General features: G+C 44.9%; 1 protein-coding gene across 4 annotated transcripts in view; it reads left to right on the top strand.

Moving 5' to 3' along the window:
• Window positions 1-25,482, top strand: part of PRPSAP1 (phosphoribosyl pyrophosphate synthetase associated protein 1) — a 100,922-nt gene that overhangs the window by 17,485 nt on the left and 57,955 nt on the right. For 2 of the 4 annotated variants that reach the window (XM_073606192.1, XM_073606190.1), the window contains exon 2: window positions 14,330-14,407. The exons of the other annotated variants lie outside the window; for them this stretch is intronic. In XM_073606192.1, coding sequence (XP_073462293.1) covers window positions 14,396-14,407 — 12 coding nt within the window. In that variant the 5' untranslated portion in view covers window positions 14,330-14,395. The remainder of the gene's footprint in view (window positions 1-14,329; window positions 14,408-25,482) is intronic. 4 annotated transcript variants of the gene reach the window in all.

Below are 25,482 nucleotides of genomic sequence, written 5' to 3'. Positions count from 1 at the left end.
AAAAATTTGGAAGTGATGTCATGTGTTGTAATGCATTTGTATTGCATTTTTGAATGATAGGTGTACTGATTAAACGAAAATCGTATCATAAAAATTTCCGTGCATGTCCAATAGAATAATATTGGATGAACTGTCCCGATCGGCTCTCGAAATCTCTTTACTAACATTCCGATCATCGTACGATCGATTTGAATGCGGCATTTTTCGTACGATTTTCGGATCGTGTGCACGGGGCTTAATACAGTGATCAGAAAAAAGATCTGTACACTATACTAATGCCACTGTGACAGGGAGTAAAAGGGGTTAACTGGGGGTGATCAAGGGGTTAAACATTTGAGGACTATATGGCGGGTACCCTAAACCTATCTACCGCTAACTGCCCTAATGCTGTTTAGTGTCACAAGTGACCCCAATACAGTGATCAGTAAAAAATCAGAAAACTGCACTTGGTGACACTGTGACAGGGAGTGAAAGGGTTAGCTTGGGGGGGGGGGGGGGGGGGGCGCGACGATCAGGGTGTTGAGTGTGCCTACGTCTACTGGTGCCAGTGTAGTGTTGGTGTAATCACTGTAGATGTCGTCTCACTCGAACTGAAAAGGGCTCCACAAGGGGAGATGACATCACTTCCTCTACCTGTGTTTACATTACACAGATAGAGGAGGCGCTGTCATTCTCGCCAGAACCGATCAGCAAGTCCAGGCCAGAAATCATTGGCCTGGCTCTTTAGACTTATCGGTTCTGAAATGAATTAGATCACCGCGGGCGTGAACGACTTACACCTATGGCAATTTGAGCAGATGAGCCACCTTGCTGCAGTATAACTTAACCACATGCCGACCAGCCGCCGCAGTTGTACTGTGGCAGAATGGCACGGCTAGGCGAAACTACGTTATGTAACGTCGCCTCGCCCTGTGGCCACTAGGGGGCGCCCCCAGCCAATGCGAGTGCCCAGCGGTCTCGATCGCTCGGGGCACACAGAGAATAATAAAAATGCCATAAAACTATCCCCTATTTTGTAGACGCTGTAATTTTTGCGCAAACCAATCTATATACGCTTATTGCGATTTATTTATTTATTTTATACCAAAGATATGTAGATGAGTATGTATCAGCCTAAACTGAGGAAAAAAATGTTTTTATATATTTTTTGGGGATATTTATTATTGCAAAAAGTTTTTAAAAAAATGCGTTTTTTTTTTTCAAAATTGTCGCTCTTTTTTGTTTTATAGCGCAAAAAATAAAAACCGCAGAGGTGATCAAATACCACCAAAAGAAAGCTCTATTTGTGGGGAAAAGGAGGATGTCAATTTTGTTTGGGGGCCACGTCGCACGACTGCGCAATTGTCAGTTAAAGCGACGCAGTGCCGAATCGCAAAAAATGCTCTGGTCTTTGGCCAGCCAAATGGTCCGGGGCTAAAATGTTTAAAGGCAAAACTTTTTATTTTATTTTTTTCTTCGATAGAGTGGAGAGGGATTAGAACTAGGGATTGACCAATATCGTTTTTCCGTTGCCGACATGATACCGATATTTCGGCCACCTCTCAGGTCGAAATTGTGTGCCGATATGCTGTACATTTTAATAAAAAAAACATTTCTACACTTCTTTCTTTTTTTTTTTTTTTCTAAACATCCCTTGTGATAGTAATAGGCAGTAACAGGTACTCTATAAGACCCCCGACCCCTCCTCTGCACTTAAAAGTATTCAAAACATCAAGATCGGCGTTTTTGAATACTTTTATATTTTTAAAAACTGGCGCCTTTAAGATGCCAGTAATCCGGGAAGTGATGTCATTGCTTCCGGGTTACCAGATCCGAGACCCGAACAAAGCATCGGCTTTGGCCAGCCGGCTGCTTGCTCAGGCCTCCCGTAGGACGGGAGAGCCCGGTTAAGTGACAAAGCGGCGGGGGGAGGGGGGGGGCGGACACCCCTTTCCGCTGCTTGTAATAACAGCCAAGTGACTCATTAGTGGCTCATTAGTGGCTCATATTATTGCTACTACTTGGCTTCAGTGGGGGACTTTTTAAGGTTACATGCACATTAAACACCTCAATACCAGCATGTTTCCCCTGCAGATCCATGCTATAGCTGAATGACGGCTACAGTGCGGATCTGCTTTGCCGGTAGGCCGTCGATAGACGCGTTTGCACGCTCCCCGTGCACCCCCTGCAGGGCATGTGCTGTGGTCACTGAAAAAAACGCTTGGGCTTTTAGAACCCATTTAAACCAGCATCAGAGGTCTAAATTGCACTCCCTTGTCCATTTCCATAGGCTAAACATAGACCTGAATTCTACTAGATCGTGGCTGCACATTCATCTGCCCTTTAGTCTTACTCTATACATTGCAAAAAGAAATGTTTAGCAGTGATTGCTAATCTAATTATTAAATAGAGTTTAAATGGCACCAACAGTTTGCATAGCGCTTTACAAAGTACAGTTCTAATACAATTCAGTGGAAGAAAAACGGATAAGCCCTACTTGTGAGAGTTTACAATCTTAGGCCTCACGCACACTGGACGTTTTTACAGCAGCTGTTTTTGGCTTAAGACGTTTTTTTTTTTTTTTTTTTTTTTTTTCTACAGTCAATAAACTCCCCATCATGTTATCGTATTGTGTCCATGCCACATAGGCTGGGGCTTTTTTTTTACTTTAAGAAAAAAAAACCAAAACTAGTGGGTTCTGAGGAGTTTTTCAGCTGTAAAAGCGCTCTAAAGTCGAACGCTGATAAACGCAAACGCTCAAAAACGAGGCTCACCAGCGTTTTTTGATGTTTTCGACCCATTGGGGAAAAAAAACGCCGCAAAAATGCTAAAAAACGCAATTGCAAAAACATTAATTCGCTGCACAGCTACTGGCGTTTTTTATAACGTCTAGTGTGCATGAGGCCTAAAAGGGAGGGGCATGTGACACCTAAGATAATTGTGAGCTAATGGCAAAAGTAGAGGTGCAGTTTATAGGTAGAGGCAGGATTGGCTTCCCTTGAGATGAGTCATTAGAGATTGCCATCATATCTGACTTCCTTTTAATCTTTCTGTCTTCCCTTATCTTGGTGTTACTTCTTTCCTTCCTCATGTTTTATCATTTTGCCTCCCACCTTCTTGGTTCTACATTTTATTTTTTTCCACTTATGTATTCCTTGCCTAATTTTTTGGGGTTGCCTGTGTATATTTTCCCTATTTCACCTTTTTTTTTTTTTTTTTTTTTTTTTTTTTTTTATTGGCCAATAGAGAAAAATCTCATCTGTTGCATAATTTGTTGCTAGGTATTTCAGCTTTTTAGCTTTTATTTTTTAATCCATTATTCTATTTTAATAGGATAAGGGGTTAGGGTGGGTTGTGTGTGTGTGTGTGTGTGTGTGTGTGTGGTGGGTTTTTTTTGTTTTTTTTTGTTTTGTTACTACTACTTCATGAATACTAGGCAATAACCCCTAACCCATAAAAAAAATAATTAAAATAAAATACATTAATTTTTTTCCGGGTTTGGATGTTTTATTATATTAGTAATTTTATTTTTTAAGGTTAGGGGGTAAATTGTTATTTATGTATTACACATTATTTGTTTTTTAGTTGTGTATTTTTTTTTTTTTTTTTTTTTACATTTATAATCGCATATTACTATTTTATATCTTTCATTTAAGCAGAAAATTGTGCAAAAATGCGCAACAGAACTGCAAATGGTGCATTTCCATTAATTTCTAGGGGAATTAAAACGTGTTAAAAATCTGCCCGATTCGAGCTACAAAAGAAGCTCCAGAACTTTTTTGAACTTCAGGCGACTTGGAGTGGAGATGTGAACCGTCTCCATAGAGAATAATTTATTTTTTTTTCTCCTCCAGCGTTTTGGAGCTTTAAGCTCCAAAACGCTGAGGTGTAAATGTGGCCTTTAGTGTTTTGAATAAAATGTCAGGTTTTTATTGCAAGTTCCAAAAACCCTCACCACCCCACTAGTCCTGTGCCATTTTTCCTGCTGCTCCCTCCAGTTGCTGTAATGAGCCACATACTCTGAATCTTTACTTCATAGACCTGGTGGCTGTGTAGAATCAAAATGCAGGCAGTGGTGATGGTCAGTGCAGCCACATGAAAATGCTGACCAGTGGGAATCTAAATTGAGTTTTTTTTTTTTTTTTTTTTTTTTTTTTTCTTTTTCAAGGAGAGATTCTTGTTGGTCAGCACAGTAACGTTGCAAATTGCAGCTACTCCTGTGATTTAGACCAGTGGTCGCCAACCAGTAGTCCGTGGACCACTGATGATCCATGAGAAAATGTTGTTGGTCCACAGGGGTTCTGCCGCAAATCAACATTGTGGTGGATGTATACTCAATGTGCGCTGACAGTCACTACTCCCCGATGCCTCCTCTGTAGTTCCAGCTCCTGTGAACCTCAGAGTGGGAGGCACTGGGAGTAGTGCAGAATGTGGGAGGTGGAGGAGGGGACTTCCAATGGCAGCATTTATCACATGCTGGGAAGCACGGAGCTTGAGCACATGGCTGGTTAAGGAGGAGAGATCCAATGATGGGCTTGTGTAAAGCAGCAGTGTGATGCAGGGGGGGGGGGGGGCATTGAGCATTGTGTGTATAAGGCAGCAGTGTGATGCCAGGGGGCGGAGCAGAGAGCCAATAGTGTGATCCAAGGGGTGGGAGGCTGAGAACCAGAGTATCGTGTGTGTGTATAAGGCATGTAAAATTCATGTGGTCCGTGGGATTCAAAATTGTGAGTTTAGTGGTCTGTGAGGCCCGAAAGGTTGATGACCACTTATTTAGACATTAGCCCGATTCCAAAGTTACGTGACTTTCAGTGCAACTTTGCAATCTGACTTTGTGACTTTTTACACTCTCTGGCATTGACATTGTATCAAAGTCAGATCAAAGTAGTGCAGGATGTTGATATCAAGTCATCTGTGACACTGTCATATTTAAAAATACCTTTAGCTTGGGTTCACACTGATGCAAATTTACCGCGAGTTTGATGCGTTTAGGGACACACAGATTCGCAGGTCATGTAAAAAGCATAATATTCCATGGCTTTGGTTCACATCTATACATTGTGAATTTAGTGCAAGGGGGAAAAAAGGGTCCTGTGTGTGTGACTGTGGGGGCGATCCGAATTCCTATGGTGCTGTGCGAATTTTATCTTCATAGGCTTCAATTGAGCTTGCAGTAAACTCGCAGCACACAGTTCACTTTCTGCCTCCTGAAACTCGCGGTAAAATTGTGGTAAATTTGCAGCTGTCTGCCTCAAAACGCAGGGCAAATTCGCACCTCACAGGACAAAAAAAAGATCAAATTTGCAGTGCATCATAGTAGTGTGAAACTAGGCTTAAAGTGTATTCCATTGGAGTACAGGGTTTCCAATAAAATGATTGGTGATTGTAGTACATATGCACGGTTGGAGCAAGGCCTGACATAAAAGATCTTCAAGAAGCGCCTTTGTGGTGTCAAGCAGGCCACACGGCCAAGATTTTGGGGCTTTAGGCTGCATTCACACCTGAGCGTTTCCAGCTCATAAAATGCCTAAAAAACGCCCAACAAGCAAAATCCCTTTCATTTCAATGGCACCTGTTCATATCTGAGTGTTTTGTCACCTCAAGCAAAACATCTAAAGAACGCCCTAAGCTCCAAAAAGAACATGAGCTTCTTTTGGGCAGATTACCGGCATTTTTCTGCCTTTTTACATTGGTGACCTGAACAAATTTGCGGCAAAAACGCAGTAAAATCACTTTAAAAACATGCGACTTTGAAACGCTCAGGTGTGAATGCAGCCTTTGGAACTGGCAAGTAAGGTATATCTGGGGGTGGTGAGCAATATATGGAAGCCTAGAAGTGTGAATACATTTAGAAGTTGTAAAACTCTTTATTGGAACAGTTTTTCATGTTGAAAGATTTCCTTCCTTCATTGTTTGCTGACACTGATGGCCACCAGGAGGGGGTGAGTCTCCAGGCAGAGGCAGCATTAACAAACCTGCCAGGGACTCAAACTACCTGCATCAGCTGGTATTTATTCTGTATATCTGTGTTGTTTATTTTTATATTGGACCTGAACCCCATTTCTTCAAACTTTTTTGTTATGCCTCATGGACATTTATACGCTTCTGAATCATGACGTGTGAAATGTCTTGTGGTGGTTTGCCTCTGAGGTGCCACGTGCAGCTGCTAATACATGTGAATAGCTTTATTCAGCAGGCAGCTTATAAGGCTTCTGCTTCATTGTTTATCCACGTATGTCATATTCCTCTTGCCACTTTTGTATTTGCGGGAATGCAGCAAAAGTACATGCGCAGATAAAAACCAATGCAGAAGCCATCGATGTTTACAAGCACCCGGCATACATACATGCACATGTATTGGCGGATGTACGTGGTACCGTGGCTCCCCAGGCACAGGAAAGCATATAAATATCTGTGTGCATGAGACCTGAGGAAAAGGGAAACCATTGGCAATTCTGTTTCAGTCAAAAAGATATATAATGCATGCAGGTTGAGGGGTTGTAAACCTACGTGTTTTTTCACTTGAATGCATCCTATGCATTCAGGTGAAAAAACACCTGGCAGTGACCCCCCCGTTTTAGTAACTGAGCCCTAGAACTTGACCAACGGGGACATGCTGTCTTTCTGCCCGGGGCTCTCGGGTCTTGATTGGATTGATTGAGAGCAGCGCAGCCGTTGGCTCCTGATGCTGTCAATCAAATCCAGTGACGCAGGGGGCGGGGCCGAGTCATGCATTCGGCCTCTATGAATGCTGGACTCGAGAGCGCACCTGCAAGGTAACCCCCCAGGTGTTTATCTAATGTGGGGAGGAGCTGCCGGGGGACCCCAGAAGAGCATGTTCGGGGCCACTCTTTGCAAAACGAACTGCATAGTGGAGGTAAGTATGATATGTTTGTCGTTTGACACTAAAAGGTTTTTTTTTTTTTACTTTAATGTGCTTTAAATCACACAAGTGCATGCATATTTACAGCTCAGAGTTAAGATTCTATGGAATTTGATTTGCTGGCTGTTGCACTTTAGATTATCTGCCTTCTACTTGTGTGTGCAAGCCATCTCCATTAGGGATGAGCCGAACACCCCGCCCCCCCCCCCCCCCCCCCCCCGGTTTGGTTCGCACCAGAACCTGCGAACGGACCGAAAATTTGCAAGAACGTTAGAACCCCATTGACGTCTATGGGACTCGAACGTTCGAAATCAAAAGTGCTCATTTTAAAGGCTAAATTGCATGGTATTGTCCTAAAAAGGGTTTGGGGACCCAGGTCCTACCCCAGGGGACTTGTATCGATGCAAAAAAAACTTTTAAAAACGGCCGTTTTTTCGGGAGCAGTGATTTTAATGATGCTTAAAGTAAAAAAAAAAAAAGTGAAATATTCCTTTAAATATCGTACCTGGGGTGTGTCTATAGTATGCCTGTAAAGTGGCGCGTGTTTCCAGTGTTTAGAACAGTCCCTGCACAAAATGTCATTTTTAAAGGAAAAAATCTCATTTAAAACTGCTTGCGGGTTTAATGTAATGTTGGGTCCTGGCAATATGGATGAAAATCAGTGAGACAAACGGCATGGGTACCCCCCAGACCATTACCAGGCCCTTTGGGTCTTGTATGGATATTAAGGGTAACCCCGCACCCAAATTAAAATAAAGAAAGGTGTGGGGCCACCAGGCCCTATATACTCTGAACAGCAGTATACAGGCGGTGCAAACAAGACAGGGACTGTAGGTTTGTTGTTAAGTAGAATCTGTTTGTAATTTTTAACAGGTACATTTTTAACGTGTTTAGCTCCAGCCAAAAAATCTTTTTTAAGCTTTTTGGAAAACATAGGGAAGGGTTATCACCCCTGTGACATTTGTTTTGCCGTCTTTCCTCCTCTTCAGAAGATTTAACCTCACTTTTTGTCCCAATGACAAATGTTTTTTGAAAATTTGGGGTTTTTTGTGGAACAAGGATTGGAAAGCATCAGTAGTGGAAAGGAGAAATGTTTTTCCCATATTAACTCTTACTGGAGAGAATTTCCCTTCCTAGGGGTAGATTTCATCTCACTTCCTGTTGTCTCCTTCCGTTTGCAAGTAGGAGTCGTTTGTAAGTTAGATGTTTGAAAGTAGGGGCCTGCCCTATATACTCAGCAGAAATTTGGGCCTTAGGTGTTGTTGTGGCCACAACACTGTAAGCCCTCACAGGGCCCTGCTGTGAAATATTAGATCAAGAATTGTAATTACATGCCCCTGTTGAACAAGGGCAGAAAAATTGGGCCTTTGGTGGTGGTGGTGCCACAACACTGTAAGTCCTCACTCGCTCTTGGTGGGTGCAGAAATGGGCCCTGCTGTGAAATATTAGATCAAGAATTGTAATTACATGCCCCTGTTGAACAGGGGCTGAAAAATTAGGCCTTAGGCACTGGTGCCACAACACTGCAACCCCTCACGGATACTCTAGTTGGAACGCAGAAATGAGCCCTGCTGCAAAATATTGCATCAAAAATTGTAATTACACGCCCCTGTTAAACAGGGGCTGAAAAATTGGGCCTTAGGCACTGGTGGTGGCGCCCAGAACCAAAAATGTTCTTACAAGCTATCAGCGTGATGATTGAGGAGGAAGAGGATAATTACTCAGGGATAGTTACTCAGCATCAGCATAGGCAGTCTTTGAAGGGATCTGAGATTTCAAAAAAAATTATTCGGTTACATCAGCATCAGGTGCTTGGTAGCTGGTGGTGATCCAAGACTGATTCATTTTTATGAAGGTCAGTCGATCGACCGAGTCGGTGGACAGACGCACCCTGTGATCGGTTACAAAGCCTCCAGCAGCACTGAATGTGCGTTCTGAAAGAACGCTGGATGCAGGACAGGCCAGTAGCTCAATTGCATACTGTGGAAGCTTTGGCCAGTGATCCATCCTCAAGACCCAGTAACCCAGAGGATTTTCGGTGGGAAAGGTGTCCAAGTCAGATCTTGCCCCTAGGTATTCCTGCACCATGTAAAACAGACGCTGGCGATGGTTGCTGGAACCGATCATACCTTGGGGCTGCGGACCAAAAAATTGTCTGAACGCATCGGTCAGACGGCCACCTTCTCCAACGCTCCTTCTTTGACTGACCGAAGCCTCAGCAACACGTTGTCCAGAAACAGGAGTTTGTAACCTCCCAGTCTCTGGGAACGCGTTGCACAGACCTTTCTGCAAGGCCTCCCGAAGATGTTTCATCCTCTGCTCCCTCTGCGATGGCAAGATAAGGTCCGCAACCTTACCCTTGTAACGTGGATCAAGGAGGGTTGCCAGCCAGTATTGGTCCTTCTCCTTGATACCACGAATACGAGGATCCTTACGCAGGCTTTGCAGGATCAGGGAGGCCATGCAGCGTAGGTTTGCTGAGGCATTCGGTCCGGAGTCCTCTGGGTCACTAAGGACGACATGGTCCGCAGCCACCTCCTCCCAGCCACGTACAAGTCCATGTGTTTCTTGGGACTGATCCCTTAAAGACTGCTGCTGATACTGAGTGCCAGGCTCCACCTCCATACTGACACAATCTTCCTCCTCCTCCTCCTCCTCTTCCTGTGTGATCGGGCACGCAGGAACACTGTCTGGATAAAGGGGGCCTTGAGAGCTAAGGAAGTCCTTCTCTTCCTGCCTCTGTTCTGCCTCGAGTGCCCTGTCCATTATTCCACGCAGCGTGTGCTCCAACAGGTGGACAAGGGGGACAGTGTCACTGATGCATGCACTGTCACTGCTCACCATCCTCGTGGCCTCCTCAAATGGTGACAGGACAGTGCATGCATCCCTGATCATGGCCCACTGGCGTGGGGAAAAAAAAACAAGCTCCCCTGACCCTGTCCTGGTGCCATAGTCGCACAGGTACTCATTGATGGCCCTCTGCTGCGTGTTCAGCCGCTGCAGCATGGCCAATGTTGAGTTCCACCTGGTGGGCATGTCACAGATTAGGCGGTTCTTGGGCAGGTTAAACTCCTTTTTTGGAGGTCCGTCAGCCGAGCACTGGCATTATATGACCGGCGGAAATGCACACAGACTTTCCTGGCCTGCCTCAGGACATCCTGTAAGCCCGGGTACCTGCCCAAGAACCGCTGCACCACCAAGTTAAGGACGTGAGCCAAACCGGGCACATGGGTCATTTGTCCCTGTCGGAGGGCAGAGAGGAGGTTGGTGCCATTGTCACAAACCACCATTCCTGCCTTAAGTTGGTGTGGCGTCAACCACCTCTGAACCTGCCCCTGCAGAGCTGACAGAACCTCTGCCCCAGTGTGGCTCCTGTCCCCCAAGCACACCAGCTCAAGCACCGCATGGCATCTTTTGCCCTGCGTACTTGCATAGCCCCTTGAACGGCTACGGAGCACCGCTGGTTCCGAGGACAAAGCACAGGAAGAGGCCATGGAGGAAGAAGAAGAGGAGTGGAGGAGAGAGGTGTGTCACAATCATTAGCATTTTGGAGGCGTGGTGGCGGAACAACCTCCAACACTACTGCACCTTGTCCTGCATCCTTCCCAGCTGCTAGCAGAGTCACCCAATGCGCCGTGAAACTTAGGTAACGTCCCTGTCCATGCCTGCTGGACCATGAGTCAGCGGTAATATGCACCTTACCGCTGACCGCCCTGTCCAGAGAGGCATGGACATTGCCTTCCACATGCCGGTAGAGAGCCGGAATCGCCTTCCGTGAGAAAAAGTGGCGTTTGGGTACCTGCCACTGAGGAACCGCACATTCCACAAACTCACGGAAGGGGGCAGAGTCTACCAACTGAAAAGGCAGCAGTTGAAGTGCTAGCAATTTTGCCAAGCTAGCATTCAACCGCTGGGCATGTGGATGGCTGGGAGCAAACTTCTTTCGGCGGTGCAGCAGCTGGGGCAGGGAAATTTGCCTGGTACAATCTGACGTCGGTGTACCAAAAGCAGATTGCCCACAAGTACTTGGCTGTGACGCACCTAATTCTACACCTTCATTCCTCTCAGTGCAGGTCTCAGAGAGGACTGAAGGTATAGTGGGGTTGGAGATCTCAGCTGATGAGGAGCAAGGAGAGGTCCTCTTTGTTCTTTAGTGTGGGTCTTTTAAATACTCTTGCCAACGAACTGCATGGCAGGTCAACATATGTCTGGTCAAGCATGTGGTACCCAAGCGGGAGATGTTTTGGCCACGCGAGATACGCTTGAGACATATGTTGCAAATAGCAGCGGTGCGATCTGATGCACTCGTCTCAAAAAAGGCCCACACCAAAGAACTTTTTGAATAACACGCAGAGACTGCAGCGCCCTGCACATGTGGAGCTTTGGAGTGTGATGCAGTCAAGGTGCTGCCCTTAGGCTGGCCCCTGGAGGGCATCCTGCCTCGTTGGTGATGTGCCGCCTCCTCCTCTCTCCTATCAGGCACCCACGGTGAGTCAGTGACCTCATCATCCCCTCCCTCCTCATCACTGGAGCAAACCTGGCAGTATGCTGCAGCAGGGGGAGCATGACTGCCAGATTGCTGTCCTTCTTGGGCACCCCCTCTGTCCGTGCTCACGTTACTGCCTTCATTGAGCTCAGTATCATCATCAGAGCCTTCCAAACGCTGGGCATCCTCCTGGAGCATGTACCCAACACTGTGGTCAAACAGTTCGAGGGACTCCTCAGGAGGACATGGTGGGGCTAGGGAAGGAGTCACTGATGACATTGAGCCAAGGGAAGAGGCCGCTGCTTTGCCAGACAAAGTACCCTGGGCATGGGTGAGAGAGGATGAGGACGGCTTGGTCATCTACTCGACCAAGTCTTCCGCATGTTGCGGCTCAAGACGGCCAACTGCCGAAAAAAAGGCCAAGCGTGTCCCACGGCCACGTGCTGATGAGGATGCACCGTCTCCACGACCAGCCTGCTTGCCCTCTCTTATTGGCTTGTGACTGTCTGCCTCTCCTTCTTGGCCTTCCAGACATACTAATGGCCTGTAGCTGCACTAAGCTGGGATATATATAGTACTGATACTGCAGCTAGCAAAATCAACTGCCTGCCTGTAGTATGAGAACACCACCAACCTTCTTCTACAGGTAGCTTTAGCTGAACACTGTGCAGAGCTCGCAAAAAACTAACTTGTAGCTTTTTTAGCTGCCTGCGGTAGTGATAGGATCAGGAAAACACCACCAACCTTCTACAGGTAGCTTTAGCTGAACACTGTGCAGAGCTCGCAAAAAAATAACTTGTAGGTTTAGGTGAACACTGTGAGCAGGACGCACTGCACTAACTGTAAATAGTCTAGCTGCCTGACTGTGGTACTAATAGGATCAAAAGAACACCAGCAATTTTCTTCAGATAGCTGTAAATACTGTAACAAGACAAGCCTGCCTGTCAGTAAGAAGATAACAGGAACAACGGATCTAGCTAAACTGAATACAGTGTGTGTGTATGTATGTGTATATATATATATATATATATATATATATTAGGGTTGTCCCGATACCAGTACCGATACTTTTTTTTTTTTTAATGTCACGTGACAGTGTTTTTTTTTTGTTTTTTTTTTTAACAGTGTTTTCTTTATTTATTTTTTTTGGGGGGGGGGGGGGGGGGGTGAACGGTGTATGTGTGTTTTTTTTTTTTTTTTTTTTTTTTATCAGCCCTGTTGGGGGGCTTTGGTGAGATATCAGGGGTCTTAACAGACCTCTGATATCTCCCCCTTGAGACAGAGAAAGAGACAGAGGATAGAGATTTCCCAGTCCCTTTCTCTGCAGCCTCAGCTGCACTGAGAATGAATGGAGAGAAGACAGCGGCTCCTCTCCATTCATAAACTGACGCATCGTAATCACAAGAGATTACAATGTTTCAGTTATGTGAATAGACAGAGTCAGCTGACTCTGTCCATTCACACAGCGGAGAGAGACAGCAGAACGGAGGGGACAGAGAAGGAGAGGGGAACGGAGGGGACAGCGGAGAGACACAGGGAAGGAGAGAGGAACGGAGGGGACAGCGGAGAGACACAGGGAAGGAGAGAGGAACACAGGGGGACAGGGGGGTATATATGTGTGTGTATATATATATATATATATATATATATATATATATATATATATATATATATATATATATATACATATACATACATACATACACACACACACACACACACACACACACACACACACACACCCACCCACCCACACAAAATACACTGTAAGTGCAGCTAACTGACTGTTCTGCCTAATCTATCTAACTCAAATCAAATGACACTGTCTGTCTCTCTATCTATGAACGCCGGAACACACACTACACAGGGCCGCCGTTCAGGTGGCCTTATATAGTGTGGGGCGTGTGCTAAATCCCCTGAGCCATAATTGGCCAAAGCCTCCTTGGCTTTGGCCAATTACGGCTCTCTGTTCAGATGGCGCTGCGATTGGCCAAGCATGCGGGTCATAGTGCATGCTTGGCCAATCATCAGCCAGCAATGCACTGCGATGCCGCAGTGAATTATGGGCCGTGACACGCCACGCGAATTTGGCGCGAATGGCCCATATCGTTCGCAATTCGGCGAACAGACGATGTTCGAGTCGAACATGGGTTCGACTCGAACACGAAGCTCATCCCTAATCTCCATGAATCTCGGTAAACAGTATTTGATGTCAGTAATTTTATTCTTTTATCTCTTTTGGACCTTAGCTCTGTCATTTCTGTGTACCTAGCTCAGCTTCAATTCTACATTGTTGGCTTTGTATTCTGAAAACACTACACTGCATTTTCAAATATTAGAGGTGCTTACTAGTCAGTGGTCAGGACATCTTTTCACTGAGACAATAACAAAAGCAGAGGTTAGCTGGACCACAGAAAAAGAGGTATAGAAAGATGTCAATGTAAGTTACACTGGCAGAGGTTAATGTGTAATTACAATACAAACATTTTTTACAAGCTTTTTGTTGCCTCTCCCAACACCTATGATACCTGAATGTAAGCCTCTTGGATCAGATGTGTACCTTCAGTTTGTTTTTGTTTGTTTTTTTTAACAGAGAATCCTTCAGTTTGTTTACAATGGCAGTACTGAACCTGGCCTGCTGTACTGTATAGATGTCTGTGCACTGTCAGTATGTTAGTCCCTGACCTAAGTTACATGTCTGCTATCAGGTTTGCATTTTTAGTTGTTGTAGATGCTGGGGCTAAACAGACTTTAGAAATGTTGTGTTTTTTTTTTTTTCTGAGCCATGTAAAATTTCCATTTGACAGTGCTGCAGCCAATAGGCTGTGTGTGTATTCTGACAGATGCACTCAAATAGACACCCAGAGGTCTAACAAACCCCCCAAATTCATCTTCTGAAGCAGGCACTGTCTTTTTGCAAGCATTCATTTGATGTACACTGTGATTACCTGTTTGTTTTTTGTTTGTTTTTTTAATCACAGATATCAGTTCTTTTTATTTTCGTAAAACTCTTTGAATGAAACATTTAAAGTGAACCAGAGCTTGCCATGCAGGAAAAAGTAAGTGTTTCGGCCCCACTGACTGCCTATATTTACCTTTTCATTGTAAACTGTTATCAATTTTGTGAAGAAGAGAGGCCCATATGAGAAACGCGGCCTGACGCCTTGAGCCTAGGTTCAGACTGATGCGAATGCGGGAACCAGCGCGATTAAATCGCTGGTTCCCGCATCGCATCTCTCCCGCAGGCAGTTCAGACTGCCTTTCACAAACCGCTGCAGTTGTCATTACTTTGTTAATGACCCCCCAGATCGGTTCACAGATCGCAGTGCACCCATACAATCCGATTCTAGTGCGGGGAAAAAACAAGTCCCTGCACTTTTTTCTGTGCGAATCATACAACTGTATGGCTGAACTCGCATCTCACAGACATCGCATGTGATCGGCATCGCGGGTGCGAATCACATGCGATGGCTATGATCGCACTGGTATGAACCTGGACTGGGAAATGTTTGTTCATGCTGAAGTAAAGCAGAGTAAAATTTGCCATTATGCAAGCCAAGTGTTGTGTAATTACACGTTGTTCGCACATAAGTCAGTGATCTGTGTTTTACCACACTGGATGAACACAGGTCACTGCTAGGAGACACAGGAATAAAAAATAGTTTTCTATGTGTCCTATTCACACTATAATGCTCCCCGGAGGTTCATTTTATTGCAGGACACCTGATAGGATCACATGTCATTGTACAGCAGCGCAACATACCACGCTGCTGTACAGTGACCTGAATGATGTCACTTTTGTGCACTTGAAATAAAGTTGGTTTAGAATAAAAAGTGCATTTTACACAACCTTTTACCGCCAGCTCACTGCAGCCAAAATGGACAGCTGCTGCACACTAAACCACTGCACTTTAGTGTGTGACAGCTAGCCAAGGCAGGGTGAAGAGGCCCCTTAGCCCTGCAGAAAGGGAAAGTAATAACACACAAGTCCTATTTGTTTTAAATTTTACAGTTTTTAGTCCTGCTTTAAAACCTTACTTTAGACAGTTTCTGTAACTGCTTAAGTGTTTTTTTTTTTTTTTTTTTTCTTTTTGGGATAAAGATTTTACATACCTTTTTAATAAAAGGTGAACATAGTTCCCCCATTAGTGGATTGAGACAAACAGTTTACCACTAACTGCTACTTCTGCTGGACAGCTTGGCCTGTTTAGATAGAACTATGCCTTTCCCCAAAACGGTTAAATTCAAGGCTTGCCATGAATGATGACTGTCAGTTGCTTGTGCTCTCCACTGAACTGTCAAGACATTAAAGTGATTGTAAAGGTTTGTTTTTTGTTTTTTTTAAAATAACAAACATGTCATGCTTAAAGGTTTTGCACAGAGCGGCCCTGAACCCCCTTTTCTGGGGTCCCCCAGCGACGCTCCTCCTCCTCTTTGGCGAGTGCCCCCACAGAGAGACGATTTCCATGGGGGCACCTGTGCAGGCGTGCTGCCGATTCCCGCTGCTGCTTTCATTGACACAGACAGCAGGATTTGGCCCCAGCTACCATGTCTCTGGATTTGATAGCAGGAGCCATTGACTCCCGCTGCTGTCAGTCTATCCAATGAGGACCCGAGACAGCGGCTGGAGCTGCTGTATTCGTGCTTGTCGCTGGAACGATCAGGTTCAGATAAGAAAAAGGGGGGCTCTGGGGGCAGCTGCAGTGCAGAAGGTTTTTCGCCTTTTAATGCTTTGAAAAACTCTGAGACTTTACAACTCCTTTTTAAATGTCTGGTGTCATAACTAATCACATGTGCCGCACCATGATAATTTCAGATCAAAGGCCAAGCTAGCAGTTTCCTTTGTTGTAGAGGATATGAGGGTTTTTTTTTCTGCTTTAGGACTGTTGAAAATAACATTTATTGACAAGACCACCGTGTGAAACTAAAGGGGGGGGGGTTGGGGGGAGAGGAATCTTAAGGTAAAACTAATGCAGCCAGCACATCTACAGTTTGGTAAATGGCAATATATATTTTTTTTTTATTTGGATACACTTTTTTAATTATAATGGTAGTACATGAATTTTCAATTAAAAGGCATTACATACAAATTTATATGGCCATCTTTGTAAGACAGAGCTTAGGTGTAATACATCTTGGGCTTGTTGTTTGGTCTTCTGATTGTATTGAGCATCTCTCTGTTTTTGCGTAACTTTTTTTTTTTTTTTTTTTTTCCTCCAGGTATTTTTCCAGAGGTAGTTATCAGTCTAGGTGGGACAGAAAGTTTAGGGTTGTGACACTTTATATGGGAGCATGTCACAGAATCTGCAGGTGACTACAGTTAGGCTTAATTTAGACATGCAGGTGGCAGAGCCACATTTTTTGCTATAAGCTGCAATAGGCAGTGGAAAGGGGTGTTAACCTGCCGCTGGTGTGATACTTCATGTCCATGACCTAGTTTACCCGACATGCAGCAGCTGGCAGGCGGCAAACCTGCCCAATGCCACACACTAAAACAAATGGGGAAGCGCTGCAAACCCCTTTCAACAGTATGCATTTGAGGTGCATTTTTGGCAAAAATGGGGTTAAAACAGGCGGCGAGGAGTTGTTTCATCGCTTCCTTGCTGCCTGTTAGTAGCCTCTGGAGCATGATCTGAGTGCGATTCAGGCATCAGAGACAAGAGAGACGCATGCCTAAATCTACCCTTGGAGTTGGGTGCATAAGAAGCCAGAAAGACGGGCTATAGCTAAATTGTTTTACTTGGTGTAATTTCACCTTTACAGAAAATCTGTAAGGTGACCTCACACTCGACCCCCTCCCCCTGGTCCCGCTGTACCAGATTGCCACGATCCCCGCTGTCAGACACCGTAAAGCCGCTTCACCTGTCTGGGGGATCTGAAACCCCCACAGCTTAATTTCCTGTCCTTATTGCTTAGCCGGTACGGACTTCAGGCAGTCTAATTGGTCAGCGCCGTCACATAGATGGTGCTGACCAATCAAAAGCCATCTAGCCCTGACTGTCAGCACTGTGAGGAGAGAAAATCGCCGTAATTTTAAATCCCCCAGACTGCTAAAGCGGCCTTTCAGTGTCTGACAGTGGGGGGGGATCGTAGCAATCTGATTTTCCGTTAAGGTGAACTTACACTTTAAGGATCCTAATAAAACCTAAAAGTATTTAGAGGACTGTTTAAACCAGAGATGAGTAGTTTGTGGGGTATTCCTTTTTAGTTTTTTATTTATTTTTTTTTGTTCTGTGTTAAATGGATATGCGTTTACTGCATTTGTGTGTGTTTGTAATTTTAGAATAGTTTTCACTGATCTACATGATATCCAGAAACTGAGTGGATTCGTAATTTATGGAGCACCTCCCCAGTCACTCGGCGGTCATAATATTGACACATACTCAGTGTAGTTAAATTAGGACTAAACGCTGCAAAATGCTCACATCCACCTTCCAGCGACATAACACACCCCTTGCCAGCCTCTGTCACCTTTTCCCTGGGCTACTTTCAGTGCTGGATTTTCAGACTCTTGATTGGCCGTGGGGATGATGTAATCCTGCTCATGCAAAAAGAAGTCAATCATTCCGACAAAGCTGGAGTGTGCCTAGAATGCACATTGAGCTGCACATGCTCTCAAGACTGTAAGCAGGCAAGTAAGTGTGGTAAAGAGATATAATATAACATGTTTCTTTAATCATACATCACGGGACACAGAGCCATAGTAATTACTATGTGGGTTATAGTCCACCTTCAGGTGCTGGACACTGGCACACCTTAAACAGGAAGTTGCCTCCCTATATAACCCCTCCCACTACTGGGAGTATCCCAGTTTTTTTGCCAGTGTCTAAGGTGTTGGTCACGAGTGAAGATGTGCTGTGCTGAGCTCCACTGGAGCAATCCTTGCTGGGGCTAGCTATACAGCCGGATCCATTCAAAGTGTCTTTGCCTGTAAACGCTTCTCTTTTAGAGAGCTGGACCCCGGGATCCAGTACTTTTGGTATTAAGGCCATAAAGTTTTACTGGCGGTGGTGCTATTACAGGTCCAGGATTGTAGGTTTCCCCGAGGGTCCTGGCTCCTGAAGGTTTGTTAACGGAACCCACCGTGAAGGGTGAAGATTAGGTCTGTTGGTTTTTACCACAGAAAACCCTGCGGCGGGAAAGGTAAGTGGAGTTTTCTAAGAAATTTTTGAATTTTCTTATGAAATGTTTCCTTTGCTTAGTAAATGTTGTCATGCCTAAGTGTCACCACTGAGGGCTGTATGGAGCACATACCTCCTCATGCTTCCTCAAGAGATCATGCTGTGTCCGGAGCAGCAGGCTTCTTTTTCTCTCCAGCCAGCAGCAGACCCCCGGTAAATCTGGGGGGGGGGTTCTCTTCAGCAGACAGCCCCACCTGTGCTGTATTCTCCCACTCTTCACGAGGAAGAGCGTCGGGAGAAAAACAACAAAAAAAAAACAAAAAACGATCAGCACGCCGCTCTACTCGGCGACTTCCAGGCTCTCTTCTCGACATTTTTTTCCCCTCACACGACGATCCTGTAGGATCAGAGGCCCGCGACGGAGGGGGTGGAGCTTAGTGCGGAGTATTGGCGTTCTCCAATGTCCAGCGCGGGAATGTGTTTTTAAAGCACCATTATTACTGCTGCAGGCTGACGGAGGGACACGAACGTAGAGGGGCATGAAAGAGGTTTGGTGACGCAAGCATTCCTTTTGACACATTTACTATTGCATCAGTCTAAGCATTAATGGCAGTGGCTGACTATTGCTCAAGTAATGGATGCTATTTCTTCTGGTAGTACCTCTGCTTTGTGCATCGGACTATGGTCAGAAGGGAGGTTGAAACACCCCCAAAAAAGAGCTAAAAGGGTCTCCCTCGAGCTCTGGAAAGCCTACTGTACAAATGGCATCCTCCCCTGAGGGGGTGGCTGATCATGAGATTGGGGCCATGAAATGTTTGCAACTGTTTTCAACACTGCAGCCCCTGTTCATTTTACTAAAGATCTCTTTTACCTCAGCCATGGTAGGTTTAAAAAAAAAAAAAGTTTAGCGACTTTAATCGCATCCCAGTGTGGTCAAGATGCGACAGGTTCTCTTCCATTTTCCTAGGACCCTCAAACTGAGGAACTAGGGGCAGGAGAAGACAGTTTCCCTCAGGGGGGATCGTGGTGAGGCTGATGACTCCTCTTCTGAGGTGTCAAATGTGGGAGAGTAGGGATCCAATGGATAAAAGGTTGGAATTCATATTTTTTATACATATATATATTATACATACACACTTTTTTTTCTGCCAGATTGATTGATTGTCTCAGCCTGCGCTAACAGTAATTGGTTAATGTTGAGAGACCGGTTTAAACAGGTCTTCAAGGTTATCCTGCTCAGCAGGCCCAGGAGGCAGCTTTATGTTTGCAATAGTTGCTATGACAGATTCTATCGTTTAGGCCTTGCGCCCTTCGCTAAGCATCATGCCGGAAGCTCCAGGCTAGTCTTCCTTTTTGCGGTGTAACAGCTATCTGGGGATATTTTGGATAATATATCCAAAGAATTTCTAGTGAAAAAGTACCCCTTTTTGCCATTTAAGTGAAAGAGTAAATGTATTTTCGTATCAAAGCTCCTTCTGTGCCAGGGGCATCAGCCTCCAGGCAGTTCAAAAGGTAATCCTCAGGTTTAACCCCAGGGACAAAAAAGGTCTTTGGGGAGGAAGCCTACAAGATGCTGAAGCCTCCCTATGAGGAGATGCCCCTGCTTACTCAATAGGGAGAATTCTTCTGCAGTTCTCAGGGATCTGGCAGGAGTGTCAAGACGAATGGGGGACTTCCTCAATAGCTCCAAGGTACAAATTGGAGGTCCAAGAGTTTCCGTCTCCTCGTTTTCTCAGATCAAACGTTCCTAAGGATCCAGAGAAAAAAAGACTTTCTCTCAAGCATTGGACCATCTTTTGGCAAAAGGTGTTCATGGTGGCCCCCATGTAAGAGCAGAGGTTGGGGGTTGGTTAAATCCAAATGGACATTCTGGATCTCAAAAATCTAAATTCAATTCCTAAATATAACCACTCTTTTTTTGCATGAAGTCAATCCAATCAGTTATCTCCATCCTACAAGAAGAACTTCTGGCGTCAATCGATGTCAAAGATGCCTATCTCTATATGCCTATTTTCTTGCTCACTGGTAATATCTACTTTTCAAAGTGGAAAATCTTCATTTTCAGTGTGTAGCTCTGCTCCCGATCTAGCTACTGCACCTCGAGTACAAAGGTTCTGGCTCTTCTTCTAGCCAGATTGAGGGTTCAAGGTATAACAATTATGGTTTACCTAGTCAATCTTTTCTTGATAGACCAGTCGGTAGCCTGCTTAGACCAAAGTATGGTCAGCACATTTGACTACCTGGAATATCTAGGTCGGATTCTCTCAACCTAGGAGAAATCTTCTTTAAAACCATGAAGAAGGCTAAAAGTACCTGATCATAGGTACACCCAGAAAAGGGTATTCGTACCCCAGGCAAAGATCAGTGCCATAAAGGAACTGATTTAGGTGGTCGAAGCAAGATGAATTTCTCCTATTCAACTTTGCATGAGGTTGTTGGGAAAGATGGTGGCTTCATTCACGGCTGTGCCTTATGCTCAGTTTCATCAAGACTGCTGCAAAACTGTATCCGATCGGCTTAATACAAAAGGATTCAAGCTCTACATTCCCAGTGTGTCTGACTCCAAAGCCTATGGACCCATCACCCTAATAGCGCCCGATCTCGTCTGATCTTGGAGGCTAAGCAGGATCGGGCCTGGTTAGTACCCGGAAGAAAGACCACCTGGAAACACCAGGTGCTGTAGGCTGGGTGCGCCGGAGCCTCAGTTTATGGTTAATATCCAAAGATCTGCCAACGGGAAAATCCTTCCTTCAGTTACCTGGGAAATAGTAACACCATACAGTGGGGCAAAAAAGTATTTAGTCAGCCACCAATTGTGCAAGTTCTCCCACTTAAAAAGATGAGAGAGGCCTGTAATTGTCATCATAGGTATACCTCAACTATGAGAGATAAAATGTGGAAGCAAATCCAGACAATCACATTGTCTGATTTTTGAAAGAATTTATTTGCAAATTATGGTGGAAAATAAGTATTTGGTCACCTACAAACAAGCAAGATTTCTGGCTCTCACAGATCTGTATCTTCTTCTTTAAGAAGCTCCTCTGTCCTCCGCTCATTACCTGTAGTAATGGCACCTGTTTGAACTTATCAGTATAAAAGACACCTGTCCACAACCTCAAAACAGTCACACTCCAAACTCCACTATGGTGAAGACCAAAGAGCTGTCGAAGGACACCAGAAACAAAATTGTAGACCTGCACCAGCCTGGGAAGCCTGAATCTGCAATAGGCAAGCAGCTTGGTGTGAAGAAATCAACTGTGGGAGCAATAATTAGAAAATGGAAAACATACAAGACCACTGATAATCTCCCTCGATCTGGGGCTCCACACAAGATCTCACCCTGTGGGGTCAAAATGGTCACAAGAATGGTAAGCAAAAATCCCAGAACCACACGGGGGGACCTAGTGAATTTTCTGCAGAGAGCTGTAACAAAGGCTACCATCTGTAACACACTACGCCCCCAGGAAATCAGATGCTGCAGTGCCAGACGTGTCCCCCTGCTTAAGCCAGTACATGTCCGGGCCCGTCTGAGGTTTGCTAGAGAGCATTTGGATGATCCAGAAGAGGATTGGGAGAATGTCATATGGTCAGATGAAACCAAAGTAGAACGGTTTGGTAGAAACACAACTCGCCGCGTTTCGAGGAGAGAGAATGCTGCGTTGCAATCAAAGAACACCATACCTACTGTGAAGCATGGAGGTGGCAACATCATGCTTTGGGGCTGTTTCTCTGCAAAGGGAACAGAAAGACTGTTCTGTGTACATAAAAGAATGAATGGGGCCATGTATCGTGAGATTTTGAGTGCAAACCTCCCATCAGCAAGGGCATTGAAGATGAAACGTGACTGGGTCTTTCAGCATGACAATGATCCAAAACACACCGCCCAGGCAACGAAGGCGTGGCTTCGTAAGAAGCATTTCAAGGTCCTGGAGTGGCCTAGCCAGTCTCCAGATCTCAACCCCATAGAAAACCTTTGGATGGAGTTGAAAGTCCATGTTGCCCAGCGACAGCCCCAAAACATCACTGCTCTAGAGGAGATCTGCATGGAGGAATGGGCCAACATACCAGCAACAGTGTGTGACAACCTTTTGAAGACTTATAGAAAACGTTTGACCTCTGTCATTGCCAATAAAGGATATATAACAAAGTATTGAGATGAACTTTTGATATTGACCAAATACTTATTTTCCACCATAATTTGCAAATAAATTCTTCCAAAAATCAGACAATGTGATTGTCTGGATTTGTTTCCACATGTTGTCTCTCATAGTTGAGGTATACCTATGATAATTACAGGCCTCTCTCATCTTAAAGTGGTGTTCCGGCCGAAATTATACTTTTTAACCACTTCACATCCAGGCCATTTCTGACACTTCGCTCCTACATGTCAAAAATCATCATTTCTTTGCTATAAAATTAGATAGAACCCCCAAACATTATATATGTTTTTTTAGCAGAGACCCTAGAGCAGGGGTCTCAAACTGGCGGCCCTCCAGCTGTTGTAAAACTACAAGTCCCATGAGGCATTGCAAAGCTGATAGTTACAAGCATGATACCCAGAAGCAGAGGCATGATGGGACTTGTAGTTTTGCAACAGCTGGAGGGCCATCAGTTTGAGACCCCTGCCCTAGAGAATACAATGGCAGTCATTGCAACTTTTTATCTTGCACGGTATTTGCGCAGCAATTTTTCAAACGCGTTTTTTTTAAAAAAAAAAACAGTTTCATGCTTTAAAAAAAAACAAAACAGCAAAGTTAGCCAAATTTTTTTGCATTGTGTGAAAGATGAAGTTACGCCGAGTAAATAGATACCTAACATGTCACGCTTCAAAATTGTACACGCTCGTGGAATGGCGCCAAACTTTGGTACTTAAAAATCCCCATAGGCGACGCTTTAACATTTTTTACTGGTTACATGTTTTGAGTTACAGAGGAGGTCTAGGGCCAAAATTATTGCTCTCGCTCTAACGTTCGCGGCGATACCTCACATGTGTGGTTTGAACACCGTTTTCATATGTGGGCGGGACTTACGTATGCGTTCGCTTCTGCGTGCGAGCTCACGGGGACAGGGGCACTTTAAAATTTTTTTTTTTTTTTTTTTTTATTAATTTTACTTAAAAATTTTTATTTTTACACTTTAAAAAAATTTTTTTTTTTTTTGATCACTTTTATTCCTATTACAAGGAATGTAAACATCCCTTGTAATAGGAATATGACACGATCAGTCCTCTTTACAGTGAGATATGGGGTCAATAAGACCCCACATCTCACCTGTAGGCTGGGAAGCCTAAAATCAAAAAAAAAAAATAAAACGATCGCCGCTTCACAGCTGAAGCGGCGCCGTTTTTTTGAATGCAGAGGCCGGGCGTGACGTCATAACATCGCGCCCGGCCTCCGAACGATCATAGAGACTCCGGCGACCATCTGGTCCGCCGGAAATCTCTATGGTGAACATCCGGCGCCGGCGGATCCGCTATCCGACTCACCGATCGCTGAGGTGAGTCGGTAGTAGCACCGGAGGGCGGCGGGAGGGGGGGGACGTCCCCTCCCGCCGCCCGTAAGAACGATCAAGCGGCGGAACAGCCGCTATGATCGTTCTTATGGTGTACGGAATCGCCGGCTGAAAATGCCGGTATCTGAATGATGTCTGTAGCCTCAGACATCATTCAGATATAAGCCCCGAAAGTCGAGGACGTCATATGACGTCCTCCGGATGTCAAGCGGTTAAATAAAAATACCCCTATAATACACAAGCTTAATGTATTCTAGTAAAGTTAGTCTGTAAACTAAGGTCTGTTTTGTTAGTTTATAGCAGTAGTTTGTTATTTTATAAACTTACAGCGGGCCGTGGCCATCTTAAGTGTGTGCATCTGTAGCAAGACTGTATTTCTTCCTGGATCTCATCCTTGCAGATCTCGTACATGCTCAGTGCAGCACAAGCAGTGTAATAGGTTTCAAGTCAGGTTTCCATAGCAACGGCAGTGTCAGAGGAAGTTGCTGCCCCTTCCCAGAAGGCATTGCAAGAATTTTTTTTTTAAATATCCAATTCATTTACAGTGCACAGTTTAGTGAAGGATGCTGAAGAGTTGTAAAAGTGGGTGGAACTCCACTTTAAGTGGGAGAACTTGCACAATTGGTGGCTGACTAAATACTTTTTTGCCCCACTGTATGCCATCCTTTTTTGTTTAGGTTGGGGAACAGTCCCGAAAGAGGCAACTGTCCAAGAGAAGTGGCCCAGATCAGAAATGGCCTTGCCCATTAACATTTTAGAAATTCAGGCATAGCACTTGGGCCTGAATGTTCAGTTTACGGTATTGTCCTGCCAGGATTTGATTCGTCAATGCCACAGCAATGGTCTATATTGTGCCCCCTTGGTGATTAAGAAGTTGTGCAGCCCAGAGAAAGATGAATCATATCCTATCTTGGGCAGAAAACTATGTAGTTTGCTTATCGGCAGTCTTCATTCTAGGAATAGAAAATTGGCAGGCGGACTACTTAAGTCGCCAGCAGTTCTTCCCGGGAGAATGGTTCCTTCACCCCAATATCTTTCTGTCAATATGTCAAAGATGGGGGATCCCAGACAGATCTGTTTGCGTCCAGGATTCAACAAAGAAATCGACAACCTTGTGTCAAGAACAAAGGATCCGCTAGCATGCGGAACAGATGCCTTGCTATTCCCGTGGAATCAGTTCTCACTGATTTATGCATTCTGCCTGTGTCCACGACTTATTCGCAGGATCAAGCAGGAAGGGAAGTCGTTGATTCTTGCGGGGCCCGGGAAATCTTGGTATGCAAAGATGGCAGTAGGGGACCCATGGACCCCTACCATCACAGCCAGACCTTCTCTCGCAAGGTCCAGAGTTCCATCCTACTTTACAAACGCTAAGTTTAATGGTTTGGCTATTGGGACCCACACTCTGAAGAAGCGTGGGCTGTCAGGTTCAGTAATTTTCTACCTTGGTTAATGCAAGGGAGCCGGCCTCCATAATTATATATTATGAAGTCTGGGAAACG

Source organism: Aquarana catesbeiana, linkage group LG12 (genome assembly GCF_042186555.1).
Source record: "Aquarana catesbeiana isolate 2022-GZ linkage group LG12, ASM4218655v1, whole genome shotgun sequence".
NCBI lineage: Eukaryota > Metazoa > Chordata > Amphibia > Anura > Ranidae > Aquarana > Aquarana catesbeiana.
Note: the sequence above shows the minus strand (reverse complement) of the source record. Positions and strands in the feature narration are given on the sequence as shown.